This window comes from Drosophila guanche, unplaced genomic scaffold (genome assembly GCF_900245975.1).
Source record: "Drosophila guanche unplaced genomic scaffold, DGUA_6, whole genome shotgun sequence".
Lineage (NCBI taxonomy): Eukaryota > Metazoa > Arthropoda > Insecta > Diptera > Drosophilidae > Drosophila > Drosophila guanche.
This window is the reverse complement of record NW_022995748.1, coordinates 1,674,603-1,691,448: the sequence shown is the minus strand read 5'-3', so window position 1 is coordinate 1,691,448 and position 16,846 is coordinate 1,674,603. Positions and strand designations below refer to the sequence as shown.

Below are 16,846 nucleotides of genomic sequence, written 5' to 3'. Positions count from 1 at the left end.
CCAATTTAGCATCCAGTCTGCTGTGATATCACACTGTCGCAAGGGTAATTCAAAATTAGCCCCGGCCGTTTCCGACTCAGGAAGGTCAAAACTTTGTGACATCTAAAATTTTATAGCTACGATAAAACAAAAAACGCAGTAACGTAGGAAATGGCCATATCTTTCAGGTTGGGATCTGATGGGATCATTATTGTAGCCAGAATTAAGAAATTAATTGGCGGCAGAATGTCTCTACCTAGTTCTGACGCTGCGGCTTTGTGTGGACAGTTGTTTCAACTGCCCCCCTATCCATTGATTCTTCATGCTTTTAGAATTTCTCTGCATAGGAAAGGTATTAAGGTATTCTGAAATGTTTGGCGATTGGCAAGTGCACAAGTTCGTTGCTTTTGCCCTTGTAAAAACTTTTGCGATTCGTTTGACATTGGCAGAAAAAATCCAACTTCTATTAAATGTAAGAATTATCTTCATCAGAAGAGTCATCAAAAGTTTTGAATTTAGATGACCGATGACAAACTAAAATATGGATATAAAAAAGAAATAAATAATCTTATTGTTTAGTTACATACTTTTTATTTTAACAGTCCTGCAGGTGCAGGTCGAATGTCTAAAATTTCCCCAAACTAAAAATAAAACTAAGTATGCGCAACCTATAACAGACGTTATTAATGGCCAAAGATCTGGATACCTTGAAGGGGCTTTGATAAGTAGTGAAGCTCCCACAATGACGATCATGAAGATTTTGGATATATTTAAAAATGCTTTTAGTTCAGAACTCGGTTTAGTTTCAGAACAAAAACATTTGCAAATCAAGTGATAGATTAAAACACATGCAAGTGATGGTACTAACAACCCATCTCTTTCCAGAAGTGGTAACATGGTGAACACTGAAACATCGAGAAAGAGAATAATTTCGTTTGGCCACCATGTCAATAAGCATAACGTTGGTAGTGCAGCTAGCAGAATAGTCTTCTCGTGAACCTAGAAACGTATTGAAATATAAAAAATAGTGGTTTAAAGTTTACTTCCTCATACATACTTGAAATGAAAATAAAAAGAAAGCAATAGCAGTATTGAAAAGGGATAATAAGAAACCCATTTTACATCGCTTCCTAAAAAGTGTGATATTAGTTGGCAGAGAACTAATTAAGGTGAAACCCAGACATACTAGTGCCATGTGATGATTCGACACATGTTGCCTGAAACATATAAATTATTTTTTCTATAAACTATAATTCTTTTGATTGTTTCGGGCTTACTTTAGTTTCCATATTATATTTAATGAACACCAAAAATTAGATACTTTGTCTTCAAATACTGTGCGCCCGAGAGGAAAAAGTCGATTTAGCACTTCAGCCACTGCCTGAAGCGATCCGGACCAGGGGTACCAAACTAGAAAGAACGTAGCTAGAACAATGGTTGCGATTTTTGCTAGTTTAACTGCAAATAATCTGAAGCTGAAAATATTTGTGATTATATTATATATCTATATATATTATATATTAAATTTGTGCCGGAAACCGGGTGCAGGAAGCGAGAAAATAATTAAATCTAAAAATAAAATACAAATAATGCAATTAACTCAAATACCCTTTACATTATAATAGAGATTTTATTCCGATCTATCGATAAGAACGAATATGTAAAGTCTTGTTGTCACTGACCAATTACTTCCAAGAAAAGCTTGAGGTAGGGCTAAGAAAAATGTTTCACAAGGAAGGAACCAGCTGGTAATGCTAACAGATAAGAAAAAAATTGATTCAACTAATTGTTGCGTTTTTGAAAGTAATTAGGAAAGTGAAAACCGGAGCTTGCCTGAATTTTGTAATATAATAGAAGCTCTGCAATGTGGTATTTAATGATTTTTGTGATTTTGGACTGGACTCTGAGCTTTAGGCATAAATATGAGAGGATGAGCGATTGAATTCTGAATACTTCTTTAAGGTGAAATGTTAATGTAAATGAACAATTCATGAACATTGTAGGGTACCATTTATAGGTGCTAAGCATACCATAGTATTATTAAGCGTACCTGTTTTGTGCGATGCATTCGGCTAACAGATATGTGAAAAACGGCAGGCTGTGGTAAAGTTCCATTTGTTTGTAGTTCAACGCTAATGTAAAAGCAAATGCTGCAATGTATTGTTTGCCATGCAGAATTGCAGCAATAGCGGCAGCAGCTAGGCCCAACGATACGTTATTGTATTGAAAATGTCCATTGTCAATAAGCATTTGGCCTGGATAGGCGGCCAACAACATGAAGGAAAAGAGTTTACTTTTGCATTGAAAGCTTTTATCTATACAAACACAAACTCCCAAGATAGCGGGTAAATAGATTGAAACGTCTCCAAGCAAAACAGTTAGTCGCATGAAGGTTTTATGCGATCGAGATTGAAAACCTCTACTTCTATGCAACTCGACAAAGCGAGGATCAATAATTTTAGCTATTCGACCCATTAAATAGCTATGATGTGCGGTAAGTGGGGGGTAGTCTAGCCCCCAGTACAGCAAATCATTATTGGAGCTATTCGTATACCATTGTATGGGCTCCAAATTAATGGTGACTTCTTGCCAGTGGCGCTGTGCTTCATAGTCACCGTACATAGGAGGCGAGTCAAAGCCTGAGAATGAGTACATGGAAACTATGGATCTAAGCGATAAAGCTACGCAAGCTATTGCTAAAATTTCAGATTTCATATTTTCTATGCAAAAAATTAATTGTATTATTCTTAGCCGGTGGTGATGCAGAAGATGACACTATCGATGAATGCCAAAAAAACTAGCTCTATCGATATAATTGATTGTTCATTTGAAAATTAAAACAGGGTATTCCTTATTCCTTTGTCCATCGTATTTGCTATTTTCCGAGCATAACTTACTGGCTCAGGCATTGAATATCAACGTCCAAACAAATAATTGCAACTTGATGAAACGGTAGGACAACGTATTCATAAGCGTTCTCATAAATAAGCCCTGCTGATAGCTGTTTTAAATGGTAATAATAATGTTTTGCAAGTGCTTCAAAAATAAAATACAATTTAAATGGGCAAAAAACAGACTGTGAAAAAATATGAACTATTTAGTATTTATTTTTCGTTCTTAATTATATTTTTTATCATCCATAAACAATTAGTGTAATGTGGTATAGGACCTTTGAAGTTCTCCTAAGTTAGATTGTGCATCGCGTCCATTACTTGGACCGATCTTATTTTCAATTCGTTGACTCGTGTCCCGTATTACACCACTAAAGTCAGGCAAGTCAGGAAGATCTAGGGCAAGGTGCGCCGAAAATCTCTTGTATACCGAGGATTTTATGCTTTCTTTTAATACTTTCATCCTGTTTTCTTCGGTAGCAAGTTGTTGCTTTAAAAAAATTGCATTTTTTAAAATTGCTTGCACATTGGAAAATAAGGGCTCCGACTTTTCTATTGTTTGTAGTGCTCTGTAAATAAAAATCGCAATGTTCAAACGTTAATTTTGTATCAAGTTACTCTACTCCATATTGACTTACTCTACTCCATATTCCATGTCATAGCAGTGTCCCTGAAGATTTTTTTGCAACTGGAACACTTCTTCACGTTTTTCATATATCGCTGGTAATACTTTCCGCACGTGCTCCTAGATTTATTTAAATGCAGTAATATCGGAAATATATAATGAAAATAAAGTATAGAAAATTAAAAGGGTAAATTGAAGTAGGAAAATAATATATTCAACTCATTTTAAATTCGAGATTACGGAACAACATACAACAACAATCGTACCTGAACTCGAAAAAAAGCTAGGGAGGGGTCATTAGCGAATATGTGTACATTTTCCGAGATTTTTTCAGAAGCTAAAATATAAAATGTTTTAATATTAGGTAAAGTGATAATATTAAGTTCTTCAATATAAATGTGAGGCATTAAAAATATATATGTACATACATATAACAGAAAAAGAAGGCCAGAACCGAAGTCAAGTTAGATTTGAACATACAATTGTTCGTATAAGCTTGGATTGATGATTACCAATAATATATTTACTTTATGGGGTCGTGCTGTACATTACCCTATTTACTCTTTGAGTAACTGGTGTAAATACTAAAACCACAGTATTATTAACAATTGACCAGAAAACCTCTTAATTTTACACAGTTCTATAGGCGTAGCAGATAGCAGAAAAAGCAAATGTAAATACATATGTATGTACATAAATAACAGTATTCCGTGCAAACTGTCGCACGAACATTTTTTTTTTTTCTCTCTTTATATTTACAATCTGTTTGTTTAAACAATAAGTAAATTGTATAAATTGTTTAAATTGTATAGCACGAAAATTGAAATGCAATTTGTTCCTGATGTACGTATGGTAATTGTATAGATTTTTAAACTAAATAAATGCATTCGACACTAAATACGCTAAGATAAGTTCCCTACAACGACCTTTCTTTGATGTGGGTAATTGTTTGTGTTACATACTTTTTCTTGTTTTAAATATTAAATCACTTGCTCTTGACATTGTTTTGCTTAAAAATGTCAACAAAATTAGATAGATAGAATTGAAATGGAATATCGATATATACATACATACATTTTGGTTTCGATTTGTTTTAATAGCGGTATTCACTTGAATGCAGAGCTTTTGCAGAGCCAGCCAACAAGCAGAGCTGCGTACACCATGGCCGCGTTGGGCATCAATGCGTTTTGATGAAAACGCAGTTTTTCACATATGTTAACCATTGGGACGTAAGTGGTAACTCCTGAATGCGATTTTTGAATGCAGATGTGTTTCATCCTAACAGAACTGGTAAATAATACTAAGCAAATTGGTCAACAATACAGTTCCACATATAACATCAAAGGGCAAGTATACCACAAAATGGGCTTAAGAATCCCAGCTGCACATTAAAGCCACCATGTGAAACACTAAAACAGAAAAGGCAGACGATGGCAGACAATGTCAAACAACAAACCACAATAGGGCGCTTGCCCCCTGGTTTAACATACATATAAAAGAGTATTCAAAATTCGATTAGTTCATCAAAATGAAATGCTGACTTTGTATTTTGAAAGTTAATAAATATGTAAGTAGCTATTCGTGCGTCGCACAGTGGGTCGAAAAGAGGTGGTGAGTAATTTGAATAAAATATAATGAGAATATTTATCAATATAACTAACACATACAAACTACGTATCTGCTAGATCATGTTCCAAGGTTTATAAAATTTTTTAATTTAGGAGATATGAGTAGTAAAAGTTTATAATTAATAAACAAACAAAGTTAAAGCTTTACACTTTATTGTAACGCTTCGAGACACTGTATTACAATTTACTCGGGCAGACTACTTTTTTTTCATCAAGATATCTTATTTCGTTCACAGTTATTAATGTATCAAGCTTAAATATCTAATAAATTTACTGGGCGCAGTTTTTTTCTCTAAAGTTAAACTATTTATTTTTAAATTGTGTAGAAGTTACAAATATGTTGAAACTTCTAATATTTTATAGTTTCTGTGTTTTATCAAATCTTAATGCCTCTAACATGGAAAATGATTCTAGTCTAGACATTAAAAATGAATTCGAAGAATTTAAGGTAGGAGCGACCTTGCCCGAATTTGCAAACAGAAATGAATGCTTAAATATATTTTACAGAAGATAAATAACAAGAAATACGTTCATGGTTTTGATGAAATGCGTAGTTTCAAAGCATTTCAGACAAACTTCAAAATAATAAAAGATCATAACAAAAATTATCAGGACGGTCAGACTAGCTTCAGGTTGGCAACAAATGTTATGGCTGATATGGTAGGTATAAACATGTAAAATATGTAAACACTAAAATTCGTTTATCTCGTTCATAAAAAGAAAATATATATTTTCTTGTTTGAAAATAATAACTCCGTAGTATACATATGTAGTGATGCTTGAAAACGAAACTTTCTAAACCTCTTGAGTCACAGCTGTACAGTTTTTTGTGACACCCCCGTATAACTATATTTACTATATACATATGCAATTTCGTGGTAACCTTTCATATGTATTTTTCCCTTAGAGTACTGACGGTTATTTAAGAAATTTTCTACGCTTATTAAAAAGTCAATCAAATGCAGCGGACGATAACATCGCTGATATAGTTGGATCGGCACAAATGAGTAACGTACCCGAAAGTTTGGATTGGCGGAGGAAAGGGTTCACAACCCCATCACAGAATCAACAAAGCTGTGGCTCATGCTACGCTTTTAGTATTGCTGAAAGCATTGAAGGACAGGTTTTTAAGCGAACTGGAAAAATATTAACCTTAAGCGTGCAACAAATTGTTGATTGTAGTGTGTCTCATGGAAATCAAGGATGCATTGGTGGATCCTTACGAAACACTTTAAAATACTTACAGAGCACAGGCGGCATAATGAGATCGGATGATTACAAATACGCTTCGAAGGTAATGAAAGATGGAAGGAAAAAGCTAAGAAATTAAATCGCTCGGAATTCAGAAGCATCTCTGAAATTTGTAGACGGAGCTGCTTTCCGCTGACTCCCATTCCGTTCGCGATTTCTGTGCCACCCCTGTATGTATAGTTTTAATTGCTATATTTTTAATTTACAGAAAGGGAAATGCCAGTTTGTAGGCGACCTTTCCGTCGTTAATGTTACTTCTTGGGCCATACTACCAGTCAATGATGAACAGGCAATTCAAGCTGCTGTTGCACATATCGGTCCTGTTGCCGTGTCAATAAATGCTACTCCAAAAACATTTCAATTATACAGGTAAGTTTCCTCATACTTTTATAATTAAATCCAATCCAAATTGTTTTTTTTTTAGCGACGGTATTTATGACGATGTTTCATGCTTATCCACATCTGTAAATCACGCAATGTTGGTAATGGGATACGGAAAGGATTATTGGATATTAAAAAATTGGTGGGGTGCCCGTTGGGGCGAATCTGGATACATGAGATTGAAGAAAGGCTCAAACTTATGTGGAATTGCGAATTACGCTGCATATGCAATTGTATAAAACTACAAATTACACAATTAACAAAATAGAAAGTTCATATTATTTTATTTTTGTGCAGATCTAACATTAGTTAAATTGTATAAGTAAGCTAAAGTTAGCATTTTCTAAGCTACTAAACAATGTAAAAAATATTTCAGGTATTTACTAAAAATTGTTCCCGTAATGCCTTTTAAAAATCTTTCGTCTACCTTGATGACTTGCTGTTCATTTCAGACACGTTTGACTCACATCTTGAGCGTTTGGTATCAGATCACATCCGTCAAGCGTGTTTAGCAAAGCGGGCAATCAAATGACATGATTATAGACGGCACCCAACATAAGTGCCCCGTCTGCGCTGCATCCGCGCCGGGTGCGTGGGATCATATTACTCAGCGGACCCGTTACATCAAACAGTTGCTGGCCAGGAAACTTGTGCATGAGAACTCAGCCGCTGAACACCGAAACTACGGCCTCAGTTTTTTTCAGACAACCGCAGGTTTTCACTGGCTAACTTGTACACTCGCTTACAAATATCAAGAAGATTATTTAAAATCTGGGATAAATTACAATATTTTTTATACATATATTGACAGTTTCACAAATCACAATTATCGAACTAAACATAACTAAACGTAATTAAAAATTGTATTTAATTATGTATAAATATAATTTAATTTTATGGTATTTAAGCTTTTAATATATTATTGAAATACTGTTGGCGATTTCAACTTGTGCACTGCGAACAGCAAAAACAACAAAATATTAATTTAAAACATAATTAAAGTAATTTAATAAGGAGCTGATAAAACGTCGACAAAACGTCAGAGTGCATTATTTTATCATTTCTAAAATAGTATATCCATATCATCTAAATTTGGCATTGGCATTTGTAAATCCAATTTATACTCGCAGTGTTCAGTGCCAGTGTTATCAGTATCTTCTTGGGAGCAGGCGTCTCTCTCATCGTTTTCACACAAAACATTGCAAACTGAGATAAAGTAATCATTTTCAAAATGTTCTACCAAGCCGTCTAGATTGTTTAAAAATTGTTCAGTAAAGGTATCTTTACCAGATAGATTATCCAACCATATTTCTGGAATCGCTAAAATTAAAAATGAATGAATGAAATTCATTCAATTTAAAAATGAATGGTTTAGATGCAGACATATAAAAAATATTTATATATCAAGCAATTTCTACGAAATTATTTTAAGAATGGTTTTTAAATGCTACGCTTCTCCGTAGTTTTTGGGTTTGCTCTCGCTACTGGTTTTTGATTCACTTCTGTGATTAAGAGAACATAACGTAACAAATGAACAAATTGAATTTGCTCTGCTCTTATCTTGGCAGCAAGATATTTTTGATGGGCAGATCTACGAGCACCTATGTATAAATATAATATTTTTAAGTGACTTACATCTCCAGCAGTTATTCAAACACTTCGTATTTGAAAAGTCCATATAATCAAATATATTTTCATAGGCATTCTGGGAGCACACTTCATTAGCCAAAGAGTAGAGTCCCAAGTAACTAGGTATAATTTTCAGATTGTCTTCTCCGCGTTCATTAAGATGTCTATGGAGATTCTGAAGTGGTAATTTTGCAACGCTCTTAGGGCATGATATATTCTGGGAGTCGAATTTAAATGGAGTTTGGTTTTGATGTAGAACATTATCCAAATTTCCTAGTACTACTTTTCTGGCATTTTTTTTTATGGTACTATTGTTAATAGACAACAAATTCTTTTTTATGGACATAGATGGCACTAAATATAAATAAATATATGAGAGGTCAAAATATACAAAAGTGAATACATATATTGGGTTTTAATGAAACATACCTGAATTTTCTTTGGCCAAACAAGTCGGTTCCATTTTGCAATAATTTTATGCTGAACAAATGCAAATACAATACAATATAATGAATTCAAACAAATATAGCGGGCATATTTATATTGTAGTGATGGAAGTCACATTAAAAACTTGATCGAATATTTGAGTCAAGTAGGCGCCGTAGGGTGCGCAACCGTTCGGAACAATAAAATATGGAACAAGAAAGAAGCTAAATTGGGTTAGCCACATCTTTTGCTAACAACTGGACAGATCTAAAATCTTCTTTGAAGTTACACCATCTATTTCTCTATGGCGTTTTTGTTAGCTATCGAAATTAAAATGTGTGCAGGGGATAGTCCCAGTTTTTCGTATTTAACTGAATATATATATAATTGGATATATCCTTATCCTTCAGCTATAAAATTGCATTTGATTCCGTTTCTATTCCAGTGTTCCAAATCTACAACCTTTATGGCGATATTCTCATTGATAACATAACTCGTGCACGAGTATAATTCATACATCGATAACCAAAATGCTTTTGGTATGCTTCGAATTTTCTGCCGGAACATTTTAGTATACAATTTTCCAGTAAAATAAAGTTAGTGGAGTTTATTTCCAATTACCTCACTATAACTTATTTATAATATAAACGCTTGATAAATACTTGCAAAGACTACATCATGTCGTCCCATCAATACCACCAAATTGCAAATTTGCTGGAAAAAGTACGTACAGATTTTTATTTTCGCAATGAATGAAATACATATATAATTGAATTTTACACATGCAGATGACCTCAACCGATAAAGATTTTCGGTTTATGGCAACCAACGATCTAATGATGGAATTACAAAAGGATAGTATTATTCTTGATGATGACTCGGAAAAAAAAGTTGTGCGAATGGTCTTGAAATTGTTGGAGGACAAAAACGGCGAAGTGCAGAATCTGGCTGTCAAGTGTCTTGGCCCCTTAGTCAACAAGGTAAAAGAAAACCAAGTAGAGACAATTGTTGATTCCCTCTGTGCCAATATGATGTCAAACACAGAACAGCTACGGGATATTTCGAGTATTGGATTAAAAACGGTAATTGCCGAACTGCCTCAGTCTTCGAACTCTCTTGCCCCAAATGTTTGCCAGCGCATAACAGGCAAACTAAGTACGGCAATTGAAAAGGTTGGTATTTTATTCACTTTTCAAATAATTTACACGTAATTAATTTGTAATTTTTTAATTTTTCAGGAAGATGTTTCCGTAAAATTAGAGTCTCTTGACATTCTGGCAGATCTACTTTCTCGTTTTGGAGAGTTTTTAATTCCCTTCCATAGCACCATATTAAAATCACTGATACCACAATTGGCTTCATCCCGTCAAGCTGTACGAAAGCGTACCATCGTAGCACTCTCATTCCTTTTAATTCAAGCCAATTCCAATGCCTACAATGGCGTCATTGATCATCTTCTCGATGGACTCGAAAAACCACCAAACCCTGCTACAATTCGAACATACATTCAGTGTTTAGCTTCAATATGGTAAGATCAGATAGTTATCACTATTATCACTAACTTGATAACGTTTGTGTATCGAGGTAGCCGACAGGCTGGACATCGTCTTTGTAATCACACTATTAAACGCTCAATGCGTGTTCTGGAGCAATATAGCGAGCAGGATGACGATGAATTACGTGAGTTTTGCCTACAGGCCTGTGAAGCATTTGTTATGCGTTGTCCCGATGCCATACATCCACATATATCGATGGTATGTAATCTATCAGTTTTGTAGATTTATTATGTATTCATTCGAGTTCTTTGTTAAAAGATTCTTGCGCTTTGTCTTAAATATGTTACATATGACCCAAACTACAACTATGAGACCGATGATGGTGACACTGGATTTGCAATGGATACCGAAGATGATGAATACGTTGACAGCGAGGAATATAGTGACGATGACGACATGAGCTGGAAGGTTCGACGTGCAGCAGCCAAGTGTCTGGAAGTTTTAATTGCAACTCGACAAGAACTTATTGAAGATTTTTATCGTACCTTAAGCCCAGCTTTAATAGCTCGTTTTAAAGAAAGAGAGGAAAATGTAAAGTCTGATATTTTTCACGCATACGTCGCACTGCTTAAGAGCACCCGCCTGACCGATGATGTGACTCCAGACCCTGACTCAATGGATCAAATATCGGGCCCAACTTCATTATTGATGGAACAGCTGCCACTAATCGTCAAAGCGGTGCAACCGTTAATGCGAGAAAAATCAATGAAAACGCGTCAAGATTGCTTCTTGCTGCTGCGAGAGCTGCTAAATTCACTACCAGGAGCATTGGGTCCCCATTTGGATAGCGTTGTGCCTGGCATAAGTTATTCGTTAAATGATAAGAGCTCGACAAGTAACATGAAAATTGAGTCGCTAGGATTTCTTTACTCTCTACTTCAAGGTCATCCACCGAATGTGTTTCATCCACACATACCGTCATTAGTTCCTCTAGTAGTGACTTCAGTTTTCGATCCATTTTACAAAATTGCCACAGAAGCATTAATGGTGCTGCAGCAACTTGTTAAAGTAATTCGACCATTGGATACAAATGATTCCAAATCTGGCTTCGATGCGTCATCCTTCGTTGGTCCAGTGTATTCTTGCACTTTGCAAAAGTTAAAAGTAACAGATGTAGATCAAGAGGTGAAGGAAAGAGCCATAGCATGCATGGGACAAATTATTGCTAATATGGGAGATATGCTAAAACCCGAACTGAGCGTTTGCCTACCAATCTTTATGGAACGCCTCAAGAACGAAGTGACCCGTCTGAGCAGTGTCAAAGCGCTGACTATGATTGCAGCATCTACGTTACGTATAGATCTCACGCCGATATTGCATGATGTACTACCGACTTTAGGTACATTCTTGCGCAAGAATCATCGTGCCCTGAAGCTCCACTCTTTGGATCTGATTAACAAAATTGTTATCAACTATTCAAGCAACTTTGAACCAAATCTTTTGCAGACAGCTATAGTAGAAATTCCACCACTCATATCTGATACAGATCTACACGTAGCTCAGTATTCCTTAACCCTCCTGAGTACTGTAGCCCAAAGGCAGCCGCAAGCATTAGTTGGTATTCACGAACAGTTTTTACCATCAGTACTTATCCTAGTGCGTTCACCCTTGTTGCAGGTATGTAAAAGCATTTTTATTTAAGCTTACAGCTAATATAACAATATCTTTATAGGGAGCTGCATTAAATTGCACGTTGGAGTTGTTTCAAGCTTTGGTTCAAACGCAGTTGCCTGGTTTGGACTATCACTCGCTAGTGTCAAAACTAATGGCACCAGTCTTGATCGGTGGTGACATGTCGTCTAGAAGTTCAACCACGTCCCCAAGTGAACAATTACAACTTCATAAACAAGCATATCATTCATCAGCCAAGTGCATTGCTGCTCTAACTCAACAATGTTCGCAAGTAGCGACACCATTGGCCACAAAACTGATAACAGACCTACAGAAACGTAACGATACAGAAGTCATATTTTGTTTATTGACAATTGGGGAAATAGGTCGCCACTTTGATCTGAGCTCCATACAAGTGCTCCCACAAACTATAATCGAATGCTTTGGTGCAACCTCCGAGGACGTGAAAGCAGCAGCGTCACATGCGCTTGGAGCGGTGTCTGTTGGAAGTTTGCAAACATACTTACCGCTCATTCTAAAAGAGATTGAAGTACAGCCTAAGCGGCAGTATTTACTTCTTCATTCCTTAAAAGAAGTAATATCTTCTCTTTCGGTAACTCCTAGTGGACTCGCACAATTGTTACCATCAGTACCATCCATATGGACACAGCTCTTCAAGCATTGTGAGTGTTCAGAAGAAGGTTCACGCAATGTGGTGGCGGAATGCCTTGGTAAGCTTGTGCTGGTTAACCCTGAGGAATTACTGCCGCAATTACAGCAAGCTTTGCGTTCGGAGAGTGCTACTATGCGTACTGTTGTTGTCTCTTCAATTAAGTTCACCATTTCCGATCAGCCACAGCCAATAGATGTTCTTCTCAAGCAGAGCATTGGAGAATTCCTGTTTGCGCTGCGTGACCCAGAGCCACAAGTTCGTCGAGTTGCTCTTGTTGCTTTCAACTCTGCTGTGCACAACAAACCCAGTCTGGTGCGTGACTTGCTGCCAACCCTTTTGCCATGGCTCTATTCTGAAACAAAAGTTAAAAGTGAACTTATACGAGAGGTGGAAATGGGACCGTTTAAACACACAGTTGACGATGGTCTTGATATACGTAAAGCTGCTTTTGAGTGCATGTACACCCTGCTGGAGCAAGGCTTAGATCGTGTTGATGTAATGCAATTTTTAGATCACGTGCAAGCCGGTCTTTGCGACCACTACGATATTAAGATGTTGACATACCTAATGACAGCTCGTTTAGCCGTCTTGTGTCCGGATAAGGTTTTGCTAAGTAAAGTCTATTTTTAAAATATGGTTATACCCATTCTAATTGATTCTTCCCATTCTAGGACTTGATCAATTTATTCAACAACTGCGTGATACATGTACACATAAGGTGAAAGCCAATTCTGTGAAACAGGAATACGAAAAGCAAGATGAATTGAAGCGCTCCGCACTTCGCGCCGTGTCTGCACTCTCTCAAATACCCAAAGCAAGTAAGTCGTCGCAAAATCGTTCATACCTGGTCGTAAGAAATAACCCAAATTTGTTTTCAATTAGAAAAAAATCAGCATTTAATTGATTTTCTAAAATCAATTAAGGAAACTCCGGAACTGTCTAAAATTTTCGAGTATATTCAGAAGGATTCTGTCACTGGGGGCTCCGAGATTATTTTAATGGATCAAAGTTAAAGGCCCTGAGCTCGGAAATAATTTTAATGGATCAAATGGATTAATAAAAGTCAAGCATAGATTTATAATTTCTTAATCTGTCTAAAAACATTTTCGTATGCACAAATAACTATCTTTTCTGATAGGCTTTCTAAAGAGAAAAAATGCAGTTGTCTGAATAGACAATTTGAAATAAATATATATATATTGTATATATTTATTTTTTAACTGACAAAATTATTGAAAAAATAGTTTTCTTATGATCTGCTCTTCAATTTGAAAGATAAAGCTTGAATTTTGGTTTGCACAATTGAAGACGTCTTATGCTACCTAGTTTGACTTGGTTTTCCTCTGGGGTTCATCAGAAACAGATTTGCCAGCAACTATACCACCATCAGATGTCGGGCCACTGTCTGAAACAGTTTCTGGTGGATGTTCAAGCACGTGATCAATAATGCCCAGTACCTTGGCTTCATCGGGGGTCATGAAATGATCTCGCTCCATTCGTTGGCACATTTCTTCATACGAGTTCTTAGCATGCTTGACATATATGCTAGTGAGTTGGCGTTTAATTTTGATTATTTCCTCTGCATGTATTAAAATATCAGTGGCTTGACCCTGGAGTAAATCAATTTTTCAAAAATGGTTGCATAAGGAAAAATTGTTTTTTGTAAACATACTTGTGCGCCGCCAGATGGTTGATGTATCATAATTCTGGCATTAGGTAATGAATACCGCATGCCCGGTGCTCCTGCCGCCAATAAAAGTGAACCCATTGAGCATGCTTGACCAACGCACCAAGTTGCTATAGGCGGCTTGACATACTGCATTGTGTCGTAAATGGCTAGACCAGCAGTAACAACGCCACCGGGAGAATTGATATATAAGTGAATTGGCTTGTTAACATTCTCAGATTGTAAGAATAACAATTGAGCAACCACGGTAGAGCTAATGTCATCGGTTATGTTGCCCATTAGGCAAATAATTCGTTCCTTTAGCAGTCGTGAAAATATATCATAGGCCCGTTCTCCTCTGCCAGTCTGTTCAACCACCATGGGAATAAGGTTGATACTCCGAACAGAATTTGTTCTGGCAACACATTTTACCTATTAAAACAAGAGAATGTTACGAATGTTCTTGCATTTTTATAACCTTTATTTAAACTTACTGCATTATTTTGTAACAAGCGGCTGACAGCGGTTTTAAGCATTTTGATGGTATGGTATGGTATGATGATAATCAACCTGAATGGCTAAACAGCTGTTTTGTGAGGGTCAGCATAAACATTTCTAATAAATTTAGAGACGGGTGAAATAGAACACTGAAAATTTAGACTGATCTGGCGTACTTTGCTAAGGCGATATATTTCGCCGATATATATATGTTAATATATACAATTTCTGGTTTTAGCTTCGATTTAATGTTCATTCACTTTATCAGTTGCTTGAAGCGTGACAGTACAAATTGTTGATGAAGAACTGTTTGATTACACTAGACAGAGCAACTTACTTTTTTTTGTGTTCGTCAAACCAGTTTTTTGTTCGACGGGCATGTTTTAGAGAATCTCAAGTGAAACAGAGTTGAGACGGTGTCTTGAATTTGAATATTTCCATTAGGGCAGGCGTTTATCCTGTAAACTTCAATGCCCCACAATCGTATAGAAACGTAAGAAAACTGCTCCAGGAATTTTTCGTTTGCCTTTTCGTTTGTCTAGTATAGGCTTGTCTCCAGCACCGTGAACAATTCCTGACAGGAATTTGCTATATATTTCGTCAGAGCGTGAAACTTAACTAAAACAGGCTGACGAATCAGCTGTTTATTTTTGTAAACAGTGTAAATTGTGAAAAGGGCCTTACTTGCAGTTAAAAAACGTAAAGGGAAGGTTTAAAAATGATGAATGATGAAAACCCCGGACAATAATGGACATTTGGCGAACCGTATGAATTATTGGAAAATCCCAAATGCATTCTTAATTCAACTACCCTCTTTTTACTTTTTTATTCTCAATTTAAATTTCAAAGTGCCACTTCAGTATACATGTTTACAAAACGCAGCTGATTCGTATGCCTGTGCTAGATACGTTCCACGCACAAACAAAATAAATAGGAAATGCATGGCTGGTTATATAAAATTTATCGCGATGCTGGAGACAGGCCTTCTACAGTCGTATATCACTTTAATATCGATAACTGTAAAGTTTATACATTGATCGATATTTAAAAACATTTGTAGTAAAATATCGCAAGCTTTTGTCTTCTCAACATAAAAAAACATTCGTATGATTAATAAAAATGAGTGAAAAAGTTATTTGGACTATTAAAAACGGAGAATTCGATGCTGTGCAAGATGCCTTCAAAAACGATGTGTGTTCGTAGACAAGCATTAAAACTTAATTTAATTGTATCCATTTTACTTACAGATTCTGAAAGTAAATGAGGAGATTAAAGGAAGGTACCCACTTCATTATGCTGCCGATTTTGGCCAGTTAAAGGTTCTCGAGTTCTTGATTCTTAAAGGAGCGGATGTTAACGTAAGTTTTCTTCTATCATTTCCTAAAAAACATGTTTGTATGTACATATGTGCATATGCACACACTCATTGTATACATTAACCGGCAAAAGTCTACGTACGACTTTCACCCCTCTCCGACTTACCAAAGACCACAAACATGTTCTAAAATAGTAAAAACTAGTTCTAGCTAGGATCCCTTTCTTGTAATCTTTTTTATTTACTGCAATTATTATATACTTTAACATAGAAAAAGGATAAACATGGCATTACACCGCTTCTTGCTGCTATTTGGGAAGGACATACAAGCTGCGTCAAGTTTCTCTTGGATAAGGTTTGGATTAATAATAAAGATCTGTCAATTTTTGTTCGACAAAATTGAAACTAATTACCTTTGTTTTTTGTCTAACAGGGAGCAAACAAAAGCGATACCACTCCAGATGGAAAAAGTTATATTGAAGCCGCAGAGACCGACGATATCAAAAAGCTTCTTGCTTGAATTATGAAATAAATATGACGCTAAGCATTTTAATTTTTGGAATTGAAATACATATAAGTATAGATTCTAGTTCTTATGCCTTTTTTCTATGCCTGGTACTCGAAGAATAAAGGGTTATATTAGATTTGTGGTCGATGTCATGTGCCTGCGACGGACATTTTCTTAGCTCTTCATATTCAGTCACAAATAAACACCAC

At 35.9% G+C, this 16,846-nt stretch overlaps 7 protein-coding genes across 11 annotated transcripts; 3 read left to right on the top strand and 4 right to left on the bottom strand.

The window, feature by feature from the left end:
* Window positions 1-547: 547 nt before the first annotated feature.
* Window positions 548-2,744, bottom strand: LOC117584505 (probable dolichyl pyrophosphate Man9GlcNAc2 alpha-1,3-glucosyltransferase). The gene is made up of 4 exons (XM_034273440.1): window positions 2,030-2,744; window positions 1,257-1,454; window positions 1,037-1,196; window positions 548-978 (listed from the first exon to the last, which is right to left on the bottom strand). Exons 1-4 carry the CDS (start codon window positions 2,692-2,694, stop codon window positions 559-561), a joined length of 1,443 nt encoding a protein of 480 aa, XP_034129331.1. The 5' UTR covers window positions 2,695-2,744; the 3' UTR covers window positions 548-558.
* Window positions 2,745-3,066: 322 nt separating this feature from the next.
* LOC117584515 (BLOC-1-related complex subunit 8 homolog) lies at window positions 3,067-4,512 on the bottom strand. Of its 2 annotated transcripts, XM_034273456.1 has the most exons (4): window positions 4,458-4,512; window positions 3,762-3,832; window positions 3,509-3,615; window positions 3,067-3,439 (listed from the first exon to the last, which is right to left on the bottom strand). In XM_034273456.1, the coding sequence occupies exons 1-4, from the start codon at window positions 4,495-4,497 to the stop codon at window positions 3,127-3,129; spliced, it is 531 nt and encodes a 176-aa protein (XP_034129347.1). In that variant the 5' UTR covers window positions 4,498-4,512; the 3' UTR covers window positions 3,067-3,126. The 2 variants fall into 2 exon arrangements, with proteins under 2 accessions (XP_034129347.1, XP_034129348.1); XM_034273457.1 differs by lacking the exon at window positions 3,762-3,832 and having other exon boundaries at window positions 4,458-4,502.
* Window positions 4,513-5,423: 911 nt separating this feature from the next.
* On the top strand, window positions 5,424-7,028 carry LOC117584508 (cathepsin L1). Of its 2 annotated transcripts, XM_034273443.1 has the most exons (5): window positions 5,427-5,571; window positions 5,631-5,783; window positions 6,031-6,417; window positions 6,583-6,743; window positions 6,799-7,028. In XM_034273443.1, the coding sequence occupies exons 1-5, from the start codon at window positions 5,461-5,463 to the stop codon at window positions 6,992-6,994; spliced, it is 1,008 nt and encodes a 335-aa protein (XP_034129334.1). In that variant the 5' UTR covers window positions 5,427-5,460; the 3' UTR covers window positions 6,995-7,028. The 2 variants fall into 2 exon arrangements, with proteins under 2 accessions (XP_034129335.1, XP_034129334.1); XM_034273444.1 differs by lacking the exon at window positions 6,583-6,743 and having other exon boundaries at window positions 5,424-5,571; window positions 6,799-6,958.
* Window positions 7,029-7,678: 650 nt separating this feature from the next.
* LOC117584514 lies at window positions 7,679-8,960 on the bottom strand. Its single transcript, XM_034273455.1, has 3 exons — window positions 8,814-8,960; window positions 8,391-8,738; window positions 7,679-8,075 (listed from the first exon to the last, which is right to left on the bottom strand). Exons 1-3 carry the CDS (start codon window positions 8,845-8,847, stop codon window positions 7,819-7,821), a joined length of 639 nt encoding a protein of 212 aa, XP_034129346.1. The 5' UTR covers window positions 8,848-8,960; the 3' UTR covers window positions 7,679-7,818.
* A 385-nt stretch (window positions 8,961-9,345) lies between these two features.
* Window positions 9,346-13,731, top strand: LOC117584503 (cullin-associated NEDD8-dissociated protein 1). Of its 2 annotated transcripts, none has more exons than XM_034273434.1 (8): window positions 9,346-9,533; window positions 9,599-9,982; window positions 10,049-10,338; window positions 10,399-10,564; window positions 10,625-11,983; window positions 12,039-13,263; window positions 13,322-13,468; window positions 13,533-13,731. In XM_034273434.1, the coding sequence occupies exons 1-8, from the start codon at window positions 9,489-9,491 to the stop codon at window positions 13,661-13,663; spliced, it is 3,747 nt and encodes a 1,248-aa protein (XP_034129325.1). In that variant the 5' UTR covers window positions 9,346-9,488; the 3' UTR covers window positions 13,664-13,731. The 2 variants fall into 2 exon arrangements, with proteins under 2 accessions (XP_034129325.1, XP_034129326.1); XM_034273435.1 differs by having other exon boundaries at window positions 13,322-13,472.
* Window positions 13,732-13,907: 176 nt separating this feature from the next.
* On the bottom strand, window positions 13,908-14,958 carry LOC117584510 (ATP-dependent Clp protease proteolytic subunit). Its single transcript, XM_034273446.1, has 3 exons — window positions 14,811-14,958; window positions 14,323-14,748; window positions 13,908-14,260 (listed from the first exon to the last, which is right to left on the bottom strand). The coding sequence occupies exons 1-3, from the start codon at window positions 14,850-14,852 to the stop codon at window positions 13,973-13,975; spliced, it is 756 nt and encodes a 251-aa protein (XP_034129337.1). The 5' UTR covers window positions 14,853-14,958; the 3' UTR covers window positions 13,908-13,972.
* Window positions 14,959-15,845: 887 nt separating this feature from the next.
* LOC117584516 (myotrophin) lies at window positions 15,846-16,718 on the top strand. 2 transcript variants are annotated; one of them, XM_034273458.1, is made up of 4 exons: window positions 15,846-16,005; window positions 16,062-16,172; window positions 16,401-16,484; window positions 16,563-16,716. In XM_034273458.1, exons 1-4 carry the CDS (start codon window positions 15,934-15,936, stop codon window positions 16,647-16,649), a joined length of 354 nt encoding a protein of 117 aa, XP_034129349.1. In that variant the 5' UTR covers window positions 15,846-15,933; the 3' UTR covers window positions 16,650-16,716. The 2 variants fall into 2 exon arrangements, with proteins under 2 accessions (XP_034129349.1, XP_034129350.1); XM_034273459.1 differs by having other exon boundaries at window positions 15,891-16,009; window positions 16,563-16,718.
* Window positions 16,719-16,846: the final 128 nt, after the last annotated feature.